Source organism: Miniopterus natalensis, chromosome 11, assembly GCF_054644295.1.
Source record: "Miniopterus natalensis isolate mMinNat1 chromosome 11, mMinNat1.hap1, whole genome shotgun sequence".
In the NCBI taxonomy this organism is placed as follows: domain Eukaryota; kingdom Metazoa; phylum Chordata; class Mammalia; order Chiroptera; family Miniopteridae; genus Miniopterus; species Miniopterus natalensis.
Genome location: NC_142091.1, coordinates 15,821,000 through 15,836,974, shown reverse-complemented (window position 1 = coordinate 15,836,974; position 15,975 = coordinate 15,821,000). Strand labels below are relative to the sequence as shown.

At 35.4% G+C, this 15,975-nt stretch overlaps 1 protein-coding gene across 5 annotated transcripts in view; it reads right to left on the bottom strand.

Moving 5' to 3' along the window:
* The window catches only part of CWF19L2 (CWF19 like cell cycle control factor 2), an 89,565-nt gene that overhangs the window by 26,475 nt on the left and 47,115 nt on the right, over positions 1-15,975 (bottom strand). For all 5 annotated transcript variants that reach the window (XR_015715267.1, XR_015715268.1, XM_016207455.2 and 2 more), the window contains 2 exons: positions 13,306-13,422; positions 11,340-11,477 (listed from right to left, as the gene is read on the bottom strand). Coding sequence is in view for 3 of the 5 variants with exons in the window: in XM_016207455.2 (XP_016062941.2) it covers positions 11,340-11,477; positions 13,306-13,422 (255 nt within the window). In the remaining 2 variants the exon portion in view is untranslated. The remainder of the gene's footprint in view (positions 1-11,339; positions 11,478-13,305; positions 13,423-15,975) is intronic.

The window sequence follows — 15,975 nt, the reverse complement described above, 5'->3', positions numbered from 1 at the left end:
ATTGCTCTCATGTTAAATCATGAACCACTGCAATGCTAGAAAGTCAGGAGCTAAACAGATATGCCAAATGGATCATAATTTTAGCTACTAACAAAGTCTGTTTTTAAAAAAAGAACAAGACAAGAAAAACCAATGGAATTCCATTAAATCATGTTAAAATATGATGAGGTAACATAATAAATCATTTACTTCCAGATGATTAAGTCCTGAAGTTGACTTCTTACTTGTTATCTTTGTTCCTCACAAAACACCTGAGAATTAAAACTAACTTGTCAGAAACATCATTTTTTGTGGCTTGAGAATGAGTCACTCTTTCATTAGTGACTGTTTTCTTCATGGAAGAAAAAAAGTCACACACACAAATTATCATGCCTTTAGAAAGAAGAAGGAATCACTAATGTTGAATCACAGAATTAAGAAAACCTCATCTTAGCCACTGAACATGAGAGTGGATATTTCTGATGCCATAGGAAGCATAAGAAATCTGACCTATCAATAAGCAAAATCAGGGCACTTTTAATTTCACATTTTCTTACTATCTACATAAATAAAAACAAACTTTAATGTTAGCTTTTACAAACTGGCAATGTTTTTCATTAGAGTATTTCCATGTCTAAAAGACCTGAGAACATTATAAATAATTCTTGTTTTGCTGTATAGATAATTTATCATTTCTGTACAATACCTTTAAGAAAACTATCCAACAAGGTTCACCCTTTTTAAAATCAGTATTGCATAATTTTAAGTTTGCTTTCCCAGTGTTTCCATCTATAGCTTATTGGGTCATGCATATTATGCCAGAAGGTATAACAGGTATTAGGGGCAGAACTCAAGAATATTCTCCAATACAGTATTGCCTTATGTGTAATTCTATGTATTTGATATTCGAGTTAAAGCATGGATTACAGACAAATGTTTATTTTTTTAAAAGGGTGCTATTAAAAGCTTATTAGTTTTATTCATGAAACTTAATAATTAACATATTCTTATCAGGAATTTGAGCATTTGAGCTTCCAAAAATATCATCACTATTTTTGAAATTTATAAACATATATATTCGATTCTTGACTCTGTGTACTACAAATCAACCACACATTCTGGCAAAGTTGTCCCATCATCTGACTGTCCGTATGGCTGTAGCTCTTCTACCTGATAAAACCTGAATAACTTTTCCTCGGCAGTTCAGTGATAAGACCACTTCGAAATTTTTAGAAATGTGGAAAAGGTTGATAATAAAAAGGTCAACCATGATAAGAGATGAAAGACTGTGCTTGTTTTTAAAATTACAGTGTTGCAAATCAAACCAACAGACATTGAGAAAAACAGAAAATATCTTAATTTTCTATGCAATTTAGTATGGTAGCAAAAAAGGTATTTTTGCACTAAGCTTCAAGTCTCAAGTACAGTATGTGATTCTGGACAACAAATGTTCTTATGTGCTATGGACTCTAATGGATAGCTAAGATACAATGCTGAGCAGAAGAAGACATAGTCCCAAAAACATAGAACTTACACAGTAGTGGGAAAGACAGACATTAACTAAAGGGTTGCTCAGGAAAAAAGTCAAGTTAAAGCTTTGCTGGCAAACTGAGATCCTAGTAGAGGGAATGACACAGTCAGAGAGGCGGAAAAGGCTTCCCTTCCCGGAAAGGGTAACGATAAAGGTGAAGTGTGTACGAACAGGAAGAGTGAACTAGGTAGGAGGTGGTATAGCACGAACAGCACATGCAAAGTCTGTGGCAGAGGAAAGTAAAGCATATCTGAGGAACCGAGTGAAAGTCAGCACGGCTGGAACAGAGGAAGCAAAGCAAAGAGGACAAGATTCAGGATGAGGCTGGAGAGGCAGAGAGCAGACCATTCAAGGTCTTGTTGGGCCATGTTGAAGAATCTGGTCTTCAACCTAATAGCAACCAAATGCCATCTGAAATGTCTTAACATAGAGGCCAAAGGACCACATATACATTTTGGGGGGGAAATTACTCTGCCTTCAGTGAGGTAGAGTTAAGAAAGAACTGGAAAAACAAAAGAAGAAATGCCAGCAAAACCAGTTATGACACTGTTTTCATAGACCTGGTGTAGCACTGGGAATGAAGAGGAGCAGTGACTGGGAGTGGGCAGGACAAGACTGGAGACAGATCTGATGTGGAAAGTGAGGGAGAGAGGTGTCGCTGAAAAATCCTAACTTTCTGACCAAGGCTAGACAGTAGCAGCATCTACTGATAAAGAAAAAACTTGGAAAATGAACCAAGTTCAGGAAAGGGATGTGTGACCATAGGCAACCTACTGAGTATCTCTGAGCATCGGTTTTTGTTATTAAATGGGGTTAATAATACCAATGCTGTCAGATAATTATAAGCATCAGTGTATGTAGAGAGCCTGATATATACCAAGCACTCAAAAAACAGTAGTTACTGAGGGTGACTTTCTTACCAGGGTACATTTGGCAGGACCTGGGGACATTTTGGGTTGTCACAAGTTGGGGTGGGCATAGATGCTACTGGCATCTACTGGGTAGAAGCCAAGAATGCTGCTAAACATTCTACAATAGTCAAACAGTCCTCCCACTACAGAACCAGCCAGCCCAAAATATCAATAATGCCACAGCTGGGAAACTGTTCCAGAGGATTATGATCACATACCACAGTGAGGAAAGCTCTTTTGTAGTCATTAATTATAATGACCATCCATGTGAATTAGGGAGTTGCTACTTAGATTCTGTTTACTCTAGCAAATAGTTTCCAAATCCAAGCTTGGAAATTGAAGATGTTAGTGAATTAATGGCTAAATACTAAGTAAACAAAAATGTTAAATGTCTTCTAACCATGAAAACTAATTTGTTTTCCTATTTTGATGTTTGAGTAAAAAAAAATCTGAATTATAACAAACTGGCATCATTTAAAAAAGTAAGATACTAAGAAAATTACATGAAAAGGGAAAGCTTTTTTGGCATTATGTAGAAACAATGATTTGCAACAAATCTATTTAAGGAATATTGCACTATTATGTGAAGACTACCAACAATGAAATATAGATTGTAGTCTAATTCTTAGAAAAGTATTTCAACTTTTATGACAATTTTTTAATCAAAAATTTTATCAAAACTGAAACTGTCCTTCCAACTCCAACCCCTCAAATTCACTGGAAAAAGATGAATTACTTGATGAAATATAAATTTCATGTAATTTTGGACTCTTATTTTTCTTTAAAAATAAAAAAGGATAGGTAATCTATTAAACCAGAATACCCAATTATCAACAACTTAACAGGTGAGAATCTAAGAGAACTGTCTACAGTTGTTATAAAATCTCACCATGGTCAAGAACTAAGACCGGGCCACAATGAGACACCATTTCACACCCATAAAGACAGCTGCTATAAAAAAAATTAAAACAACAAAATAAAACAAACAGAAAACAAGTACTGGTGAGAATGTAGAGAAATTACAACCCTTGTGCATCATTGGTGGGAATGTACAATGGTGCATTCACTATGGAAAACAGTTTGGTGGTCCCTCAGAAAGTCAAACATATTGCTTCTCAGCCTTTTGGCTAAGATCAAATACAGAAAGTCAAACATAGAATTACCATATGATACAGCAACTCCACATCTAGGAAAATACCCAGAAGAATTAAAAACAGGGACTCAAAATAGCCAAAAGATAGAAACAACCCAAATGCCCATCAACAGATGAATATATTTAAAAAGTGTGATGTAGACCTGGCCGGTGTGGCTCAATTGGTTTCGGGTTAATTCCCGGTCAGAGCACATACCTAGGTTTCCGGTTCGATGCCCAGTCAGGGCATGTGCAGGAGGCAACCCACCGATGTTTCTCCTCACAATGATCTTTCTCTTTCTTTCTCTTTCTCTTCCCCTCTCTCTCTCCTCTCTAAAATCCATAAACATATCCTCAGGTAAGGATTTTCTTTTCTTAAAGTGTGATATATACAAACAATGGAATATTATTCAGCCTTAACAAGAAATCAAGTTCTGATACACGCTACAACATGGGTGAACCTTGAAAACATTATAAGTGCAATATGCTAGACACAGAACAAATGTTATATAATTCCACTTATATGAAGTACCTAGAATAGACAACCTCATAGACACAAAAATAGAACTGAAGTTACCAGGGGCTAAAAGACATACAGGAGTGGGAAGAGGAGTTATTATTTCACGGGAATAGAGCTTCTGTTTGGGATAATTTAAAAGTAAAAAATGTATAGTGGTGATGGATGCACAACACTGTGAATGTACTTAATGTCACTAAGTTGTATACTTAAAATGGTTACAATGTTAAATTTTATGTTACGTATATTTTACTATAAAAAAATAAATGGGACCTGACATAAGGTACATTAAATAAATCACTTTCCTGGTGTTTCCACCCCTAAGTGATGTTCAGAAAAACAAAAACGATTTCATTAAGCAGCCTGGACTGGATTCAAGCCTATAGCTTAGAAAATGAACAAACTAAATCAAAATTTATTTTATTTAGTTCCATGTAAAAGCAAAATATTACTTCCATCATTTTATGAAACCAATTTCAAAATTTTCTTTAAAGGCTGCCACAGGAAAACATAAAGGGTGGAGCAAAAGGAGGTTTACAGTTCTGAGTACGTGCAACAGAGTTTATTCTTATATCATTATTTATTAATTATTGTACTGTTTTCCATATGAACTGTAAACCTCCTTTTGCCCCACCCTGTTCATGATTTCACACTCTTGAATTAGCCTTTTCCAACACTAATTTCACCCCCTATCAACGAATCTTTGAGAATGGAACGGCTACCTGAGAGCTGAAACAAGGAAAGGATACTGCACTGAGCTGGCAATTTTGACATTCCTTACCTTTGTCTAATCATGCTTTAAGAAAGGTGTGTCACCTAATCTCTCAAGATTTGTTATTAACATTACAGTTTACTGTCAATAAAAAATAAAGGATTTAGGTTCTAGAATATATTATGGAAATGTGTACTTTGTACTTTAAAGTTGACTTCCATCAGAAAGTAAATCAAGCCTTGGATGTCACAAATTCAGAAAAAGAAAACTATCAATAGAAACACAAGCATCTTTTATTAGAAAATAAAATCATTTCCTTACAATTTAAGGTAAAACCCTAATTACTCTGAGTCTTTCTCTTCCTATTCTTTTCTTGTACTTTCCATTCTCCTTCCCCTCCAGTCCATTTTTACTGCACTATCAGTACAAAAAGTATAAAATTACTGCCCACGGTGCTAACAAAATTAACGAGGAAAGATGTATATAAATCTCATGAAGATGCGCCTAAGTTTACGTTGCCAAGGAAACACTGACGTCTTAGGTTTTAAATGGAAGAGTTTATATTTAAAGAATGTTGAAGTCAATAGAATGTATTTTAAGAAAGAGCAAAGCACAAACCACTTATTCCCAAATACCAACAAGTGACACATGGAAATTGTACAAAGACAATTAAATTTAGGCAACAATCAACAACTATCTATTAACCTGAGTCATTTGAAAGGCAGTACTATTTAATGAAAAAACCTGGACTGGGAGTTAAAACTTGAAACTTATGGTGCCGGCTTATGCAACTCATTAGCTATGGGAACTTGGATATAAGCCATTTAATTCTCTTAGAGTCTTAGTTTCACCATGAGTATAATGTGGAGGGTTAATCAAGATTAGTCAAGCCCCTTTCTAGAACTGAATATTCTTTAGTTTTATTATTTCAAAGGAAGAAACTTCCAAAAAGTACTATATACATATTTTCTTCTAAGAAATCATAATAAATACATCCGTCCACACTCTTAGATGCATATATACAATATGATAATAGATGCACATACCCTTTTTTCATTAATTATGTTGTAAATATTCAGAAAAAACAAATGCAGAAAGGATACAAATAATCATCAACAATAATTTTCCTATCCAAATACAAAAATATGATCAAATTTATATTTGACATGAGATAGCTTTCTTATCCTGGTCATAAGAAAGTGATGCTATTAAAGATTTAATGGTAAAATACAACCGGAAAGAAAGTGAACATAATCTGAATTTCAGAATACAATTTAAAAAATTAACAGTAAAAATTAAATAAATAAATATAACAACAGGGTAGAACTGAATACGAACTGTAAGTAGTACCAAATTTGCTGTATAACCTGAAATATTTCCTTCTTCCCAGTTTAGGTTAGGGACACCCTGGTGTTGCTCTCAAAAGACTTTCCACTTGTCTTTAACAGTGATTTTCACATCTATAATTACTGGATTCATTTCTCATAATTATTTATTGAATGTCTCTTTTTCCTCACTAGCCTACAAGCTCCCTAAAGGCAGTGCCAGTGTATCCCCAGTAGAACAAGGCACACAATGCAATCAACTAACATTTGTTCACTGAATAAACAAATAAACAGGAGCTTGATCTGTATCAACCATTCCTTACTGGTCACTTCTACCAAGGCCTTTTAACATCCATTTTCAGGGTAACTACTAACTAAGGGAATTACCCAAATTCTAAGACATCTGCCATGAAAATATGTATCATTTAGATATCCTATACCACCATGGCCCACAGGTCAAATCAGGACAGCCACCTGTTTTGGCAAATAAAGTTTTGTTGGAATATAGCAGCACCACTCGTTTACATATTGCCTACAGCTACTTTTTTGTGCCACAACAGCAGAGCTTGTAGTTGCAACAGAAAGCTGAAAATATTTACTATCCAGCCCTTTAGAGAAAAAGTGTGCAAACTTCTACCCTAGTGGTCTCTTCAAGAAAATATTTAACATCTTTAAACTATACACCAATGATAATACTACCTCTAAAAATGCAGTAACAGTTACATTCATGCATAAACTTTTTAAAGTGAAGGAATTAGCACAGTATTAATAGAAATGGTCAATATTCCAAATAATTAGTTTTTATAATTTTTAGCATTATTTCAAATTTTTAGCAGAGCTGATCTTAATTATTAAACACACAAAACAAATGGCTACTATCCTATGGTTAATTATTAGCCACGATGAACAAAAAATCACAATGCCAAACCAACATTTCTTCTATAGTAATCTGTAACTCCATTAGCTCTCCCGTATTTAAGGAAGGGACAGGCATGACTTTGCATATTAAAAAAAAAGTTTAGCCTTTTCTCTAAGAAATTACCTAATATGATTTTTGGTTTTGCTGCTTATGCTTTAGTGTCAGAAAAATTCACTGCCACACTGATATCAAGGAGTTTTTGCCCTATGTCGTCTTCTAAGAATTTTAGTTTCAGATCTTTCATTTAAGCCCATAATCCATTTCAAGTTAATTTTTGTGATAAGTGTAAGACAGATATCCAGTTTCATTCTTTTGCATGTGGATATCCAGTTTTCCAAGACCATTTGTTGAAGAGATCATCCTTTCGCCACTCAGTATTTTTGGCTCCACTGTCAAATATTAATTGACCATATATGTGCCATATGTATTTACTTCTAGTCTCTCAATCCTGTGGTTTCATACAATTTTAGAATTCTTTTTACTATTTCTGTGAAAAATGCCAATGGAATTTTGATAGGAACTGCATTCAACATCTAGACAGAATTGGGTAGTTTGGAAATTTTACCAGTAATAATTTTTCCACACCATGCACATAGGATATCTTTCTATTTATTCTGTCTTCAATTTCGTTTATCAATGTCATAGTTTTCAGCATACAGATCTTTCACCTCCTTGGTTAAATTTATTTCTAAGTATTTTACTGTTCTTCATATTATTGTAAATGGAACTGTTTTCTTTATTTCTTTTTCAGATAGTTCATTATTAGTGCATATAATTGCAACCAACTTTTGCATGTCGAGTTTGTGTTCTGAAATTGTATTCAATCATTTATTAGTTCCAACAGCTTTTTGGTAGAATCTTTAGGATTTCCTATATATAAGATTATATCATCAGCAAAGAAAATGTTATTTCTTCTTTTCCAATATGGATGCCTTTTGCCTCTCAAAAGCAGGTAAGAGTTATTCAAAACCGTCCTGTTCTCTCTGGCTTCTGAGACACCACACCCTCAGCTTTCCTTCTCCCTACCTCCTTTCTCCATCTCATTTTTAAATCCCTTTCTTCCTCTTCCAGACAGTGCTCCAGGGCTCAGTCTTCAGGCTCTCCTCATTAATAATTTCTTAAGTCCCATGGGTTTAAATACATTTAAATGTTAATAGTATCCAAACCTATATGGAGGAACCAATGTCTCCCCCAACCTCCCCAGGAAGTCACTCCACAGCCACCATGTGAATGTCTAATGGAAATTTCATACTTTACATGTACACAATAGTATTCTTGATCTCCTATCTTCTGAAAAATCTGCCCCCCTGTAGTTTTTCTATTTAAATAAATGGCACCAGCAATGTCCCAAATCCTAACACTTTTCACCAATTTACTGCCCTAATCCAAGGTTCTATGTAATCTCCCTGCCTCTACTGCCTCCTAAGTAATCTCCCTGCCTCCACTGTTGCCCCTCTACATGACCTTCTCAAAAGAGCAGCCAGAAAAGCTTTTCAAAACTTAAACCAACAGTTTCCAGCTTGGCATTTAATGGGCCAAGAAGTCACCACTCTGTCCCAACAACAAGTACAAAGCTGACCAACCTGAAAAATCAACAGCTCTTCTCAGATCCATCAGGAAGTGGCCATCCCAAAATTGGAGAGACAGGAAAGTGGGTACAAAGAATCCCAAATCACCTGTGCAGAAACCAGTGGTTCTGCAGGAACCAGAGCCAGGGCAGGAAAACCTAAACTGTAACTAACTGCTGGAGGCTCAGCATGGACAAGTCTGAGAGTTAAAAACTGCCAGGAGAACCCAGTCATAGGGCCCTCCACCCCATGCTTTTGTTAATTTTTACCTCTAGGAGCTCTACCAGGTTCTCACAGTAATGATTAGAAAAAATTCCTCTCCTGCTTTCAGGGGAAAAGAAACCATTCTGAAATACACCAGAACATTCTGTTCTTAACAAGGCCTGCCCTCAGTAGAAACTACTTTACTGACGCTTAGCCTGCTGGGGTTTTGTCAGAGCCTAACCTACATGCAGGAAGGGAAGCACCCAACTCCAGCCTCCTCTAACACTGAGAAGTACTGGTGAAGCTCACAGTCCCGGGGCACAAGCTCACCAAGAACCGATGGGTAATGTAAGCAGAGAGAGAGAGAGAAATTCTAAGAGAACCAAAAACAAATGTTAGAGATGAAACAATGCTGTAACAGAAATGAAGTATGCCTCTGATAGGTTTATCAGTAAACTGGACACAGCTGAGGAAAGAATCACTGACCTTGTGGACAGGACAACAGAAACCTCCACAACTGAAAAGCAGAAAGAAAACAAAGACTGAAAAAGCAAAGAACAGAAAATACAAGAACTATGGGACAACGATAAAACATAGACCAGATCGTGACGTCGCAGTAAAAACTTTCCAATGGCTTCCCATCATTTAAACAAAAACAAAAGTTCTTACACCATGGTCTGTAGGATCCTTCCCATTTCCTGTGTCTTCTGCATGAATATTCTTCCCCTAGATTTTCACATGGGCCACTCCTTTGTTCAGAGTCAGCTGAAACATCACCTCTGAGAGGCCTTCCTTCAACACTCTACTGAAAATACCACCCTGTCTCCTTCTATTTTGCCTTATTCCCTAAGAAATATTTTCTATATTGTGACATATTATTTCTTTTGTATCATGTATTTGTTCATTTTCTGTGTCATCCACTTGAGGGGAGGACTCTGACTTGATCACGTCTCTACACGCAGCACTTACGATGGTATCCAGCACAAATTAGATGTTCAATAAACAACTGTTGAATCAAGAAATGCCTATTGCAATTTTTATCCAGGTTTGTTTGTTTTATCTTGTGTATAAACCTAAATGGACTATGATAAGATTACTAAAACTGTACTTAACTCAGACTTCCACCTAAAGTAAACTGTCCCATTTCTGAGCAGGACACTTTCATAAAAATGTCCTTCTTTCTGCACTGAATTTCCAGACCCTAGGCAATTTCTAGTATTTCCCCCAAAATAGAGAAGTAAAATGATCCTAAAGGGTTAAATTTAAGATCCCATACAATTCTTGGTGATGGGAAGAATGATCACTTCTATTTAAACCCAAGCTTGTTTGATTCCCCCCACAGACACATACACACTCAGATACCTTGGTTACTGTTACTCCAGTTTCATTAAGTTAATTTTTTTCACCAGGTAATATGTTCACATAGTTTTTTTAAAAGTCTGAAAAGGTACAGTACAAAGTATCCCTCCCATCCTTCAGATACCTATTTCAAACTTATACCATCACAAAGTAAACACAGGTATCATAAAGCAGGGATGGGCATATTTTTTTCTGTAAAGGACCAGATAGTAAATATTACCAGCTTTGTAGGGTATTACAGTGTCTGTCACAACTATTTAACCTGGCCATTACAGAATGTAAACAACCATAGACTTATTTACAAATACAGCAGTGAGCTGAATTTTTCTAGTGGGGTCAAACCCTGATATTTAAATACTTATCTCTCTCTCTCTTTTAAATCCTCACCAGAGGATACGATTTTGCTGATTTTTTAGAGAGAGGGGAAGGAAGAGGGACAGAGAAAGAAACATCGATGTGACAGAGAAACATCAATCATTCGGGAGCAAACCCACAAACTAGGAATGTGCCCTGATTGGAAACTGAACCAGCGGCCTTTTGGTACTTGGGACGATGCTCCAACCAACTGAGCCACCCAGCCAAGGCTATATGCTTCTCTTTTATAAACATTTTTAATGGTAGTGCTTGGTAAGGATTTAATGGAAGATTGCAACAAAAATGCTATTTGAAGCAAAACTTCATTCTACTACCCATAATTATGCATTAATGTACATTTTCATATAAATATAAAATTTTCATATACATAGACAAGATTATTCCAAGATGTCTTCTCTATAGTCCATAACATATTACGTCAAATATACTCCTCTGGCATAATTATGAAGAACTGGAGGAACATTAAGACAAAACAGACTGTAATCTAACTAGCAGCACACTCTCAACATTAAAGGCTGGCGTAAAACTGTCCCTTAAATAATAAATCAAATATATAATTAACATTTTCATGGAATATGTTAAAAAACTAAACCAGAGTTTATTAATTAAGAACAAACTAAATCCTACATATACACTTTCCAATCAAATCAATCCCCAAATGCATGTTCCTAATATGTCTTACACAGGTTTGAATTTAATAAAATAAATCAAGATTAGAAAGAACCAGCTCTGTCTGAAAAGTAGGTCACTACTAGATTGAGTAACCAGCTTCTCAAAATTAAAAGGTATCCTAGGAATACATCTTACCTTAGATGCCATTCTCATAAAAAGTTTGTTTTGATTTTCTGCTGTTCCCATCTTCTCATTCTTGACTAAATCATTTAGACTTAAATTATCATCATCATGAAAGTATCTGACCCTTTCTTTTTCCTCATGGGTGGAAGCCTATGACAAAATGAACATTATTAATTCAGTAAAAACATAAGTTTCTCAAGTATTTTAACAAATTATCTGTAAGTCTGGTATTAAATATACAAATTCCACTATGTATCACAATCTTTCCTTCCAACTAATCCCTATTCTACTTGCTTCCATGTGGAAGAATTTCCATTAGAATAACACTCCCTGAGTTTCTGCTCCTTTCCTTTCCTCTTCCCCAGGGATGGAGGCATGACTTATCTGATTTCTGAGTTTGGAGGAAAAGGCAGAATTGTTTTATCCCTTCTCTCCTCTCTGGTCTTCTCCTCCTTGTAGTAATAATTCCCTATCCCTGTGGAGGGAAGTCTGCAATTATCCAGAGATCAAGTGAGCATATTGGAAACAGAGATGAAGTATTAGCAATCCCACTTCAAACAGCTCTATCAGAAACAAAGCTGATATTCTAATTCTTACCTAAATCAGTCCTGAGTTTTCCTATGAGTTGGTTCCATACCAGCATGTGAAAAATAAAAGTGCTATTTATTTCCTCCCAAATCAAATCCCCCATTACTATTCGCACATTCCCTTATACAAATAAAACCTGCTCTTGAACTTCTTTGAAATCTTTGGAACCACATTCCCAATATATTTTCCTAACTATTCCTGTGTTACTAGCTTAAAGCTTATATTCCATGGCTTTGATCACTCTCTGGCTCCAGGTCCTTACTTTCCCGCTCTGTTATCCTTTTATTATGCTCAAAAAGCAAACCTCAATCCTGAATGTGTGTCCATCCTCTTTATTCCTACACCCAGGTGGCTTGGCAGCACGCAACTCAAAAAGAGCCCTCAATGCCGTCTGGCAATGATGTGTCAATGAATTCCTAGCCAGTTCTGTCATTTCATATCATTCAAACCTTGACTATTCTCCTGCCGCATCTGCCCTCCAAACCCCCAGTCCAGGCCTATTTGCTGAATGAGTTCATTACTATCTCTAGCAGCATAGGCACTCAACAAGCAAATAATAAACATCTGACAGAAAAATTCTGAATAGATTAATCTTTTGTGGACCTAATCACCACTCGTATGATTTTACAATTTTTTTTTTAAATATATCTTTATTGATTTCAGAGGGAGAGAGAGAGATAGAAACATCAATGATGAAAGAGTCGTCACAGATTGGCTGCCTCCTGCACGCCCCCTACTGGGGATCGAGCCTGCAGCCCGGGCATGTGTCCTGACCGGGAATCGAACTGTGATCTCCTGGATCCTAGGTCAATGCTCAACTGCTGAGCCTCGCCCAGCCAGGCAGATTTTACAAATTTTGTGTGTTTTTTAACTAATTTGGAAAAACTAGATACATTGTTTTTGCCATCTCCAGAGCTTCAATGTAGTGCTAAAACTAATTGCTAGAGCTCAAAGATGGAAAAGAAAATTATGTTTATAAAGGATCACCGCAACTACATAATTAAGACATTATTGCAGATGGACATTCCAGCACCAGGTCTCAAATTAGCTAACACAAATAGCAGGTCTAGGAGACCAAGGTTTTCCCTAAAAGCTACAGTAAGTACATAAACAGAAACTAGAAACATCATCAAAGAAATATACACTAAAATTAAAATCACCTTTAACAATGTTCACAGTTATTTGAAAACTGTAATTGAATCAGATTCCATTTTATAAAAGACAAAGGGATATAACTAAGAATAAAAGTAGTAACATAATTTACTGCCTTCTAATATTTGCATTACACAGCAACATTTCAGAAAATATTTTGAAGTAGTCTGATACAAAGGAAGTCCCAAGGAGGAAAAAGGAATTCTGAATTTAGAAAATATATGAATGTGCAACATACCATCTGCCTCGGCCTTCTTCCTCCTTTAGGTTCCAGAGGTTTCCCTGGTGTGTTCACAGGCCAGACTCTCCCAGATTGATCTGTTCTGACAAGAATCACTTCTTGCCGGTCTTCACTCTATGGGGAGATTGAGAGATAATTTCAGACATTATTGAGAAGAGTACTGAATGCTTATATTTCATAACAAGGATATAAAAGCATAAAAGTGATCCTAGCTTTCACATAATATAACGAATTATCTCAAGTCTCCTGGACTTCATTACCCACTATAATATAAAATGATCATAATCTTTTCAGGAAAAAGGTGGGGAAAAATATCCAAAGTTTATTTTATTGTTTTTAAAGCAATCACAGAAGCCAACTTCAAATAAAGTTTTCATCTAGACAATATTAAAAGATGACCAAGAACCAGTATTCAAACAGACACTGTATGAGAGTGTCTATCACTTATGCAGAGATCATATCTAACTGATGTTTCTCCAATTTAAAAAGATTCTACTGAAACTTGATTATCAGAAATAAAGCAACTAAATGACAAAACAAACTTGTTAAATTAGCCACTCTACACAACTATTAAATAGGCTACTCCACACACAATTATACTCCACACAACTTCTATTCTTTTTCCATTAACAGTCTGGAAGCACTTTTCACTTCTCTGAATCTTGAGAAGTTATATCTCACACACATTCATTCCATAATCTTTTTTTTTTAACATATTTTTAGCCAAATACATACATGGCTGGTATAGTATAGAATAAGAGTAAACTTTATTCTATGATGAAAAGAGAATGCTACTGGAAACGCTCTAATAAAGAATTATATAAAGAATATTAGACAACTACTTTATTAAAAATCAATTTGAAACAAGACCAAGCCAATTATTCACACTTCAATTTTCTTCTGAAATCAGAATCAATTACTAAAAATAAATTCAATTCAATAAAGATTTAGTTCCCCTGTTGAAATATAATTTTAAAAAATACATACCAATTCTGATCTTACATTCATATACAATATTAAATAAATTATAAAGATTACATTCTTTTTCTTCTTTTTTATTTTAAAGGGCATCTCTATTCACTCTTATTGGATAATAGAGATATTATCGGGTTTCTAAGTTTATCTTATTGCTAAAGCTGATCTCCTAAGGACGTTCAAATTATTAAATCTAATAAATACTTACCAATTATAATCTAACTTGATTGAAAAGCATTTGATTCTGCTTATTATATTCTCAGCCTAAAAGTCTTCTTTGTCCAATTTTAAACACTCTTCTTTCCTGGTTCTGCCTTACCTCTCTGACCCATTCATTCATTCATTCATTATTTTTAAAAGTGCCTAAAATAAGATACCTTAGAATAAACTTAACCAAGAAGGTTAAAGACCTTTACTCAGAAAACCATAGGATATTGAAAAAAGAAATAGAGGAAGATATAAACAAGTGGAAGAATATACTGTGTTTGTGGTTTGGAAGAATTAATGTCATTAAAATGTCCATACTACCAAAAGCAATCTATAGATTCAATGTAATCTCTATTAAAATACCAACCACATATTTCACAGATCTGTACAAACACTCCAAAAATTTATATGGAACCAAAAAGACCCTGAATAGCCACAGCAATCTTGAGAAAGAAGAACAAAGTAGGAAGGATCACAAAACCAAATATCAAGTTATACTACAAAGCCACTGTAATCAAAACAGCCTGGTACTAGCTCAAGAACAGGCATATAGATCGGTGGAACAGAACAGAGAACCCAGAAATGGACTCAAGCCATTACACTCAATTAATATTTGACAACGGAGGCAAAAGCATACAATGGAGTAAAGACAGTCTCTTCAACAAATGGTGTTGGGAAAATTGGACAGGTACATGCAAAAAAATGAAACTAGACCACCAACTTACACTGTACACAAGATTAAACTCAAAATGGATAAAAGACTTAAATGTAGGTCATGAAACCATAAAAATTCTAGAAGAAACCATAGGCAGAAAAATCTCAGACATCTCTTGTAGCAATATGTTTCCAATATATCTCCTAGGGCAAGGGATACAAAGGAGAAAATAAACAAATGGAACATCAAAATAAAAAACTTCTGCACAGCAAAATAAACCATCCACAAAATGAAAAGGGAGCCCACTGTATGGGAGAACATATTTGCCAATGGCACATCTGACAAGGTGTTAATTTCCAAAATATATAAACAACTCATACAACTTAACAAAAGGGAGACATGCAATCCAATTAAAAAATGGGCAAAGGACTTGAACAGACACTTCTCCAAATAGGACATACAGATGGCCAAGAGACATGAAAAAATGTTCAACGTGACTAATCATCAGAGAGATGCAAATCAAAATGACAATGAGGTATCACCTCACACCTGTGAGAATGGCTGCCATCAACAAATAACAAGTGCTGGCGAGGGTGTGGAGAAAGGGGAACCCTAGTGCACTGCTGGTGGGAATGCAGACTGGTGTAGCCACTGTGGAAAACAGTATAGAGTTTCCTCAAAAAATTAAAAATTTAGGAACTGCCATTTGACCCACTGATCCCACTTCTAGGAATATATCCTAAGAATCCCAAAACACCAATCAGAAAAAATACATGCACTCCTATGTTCATAGCAGCATTATTTACAATAGTCAAGATTTGGAAACAGCC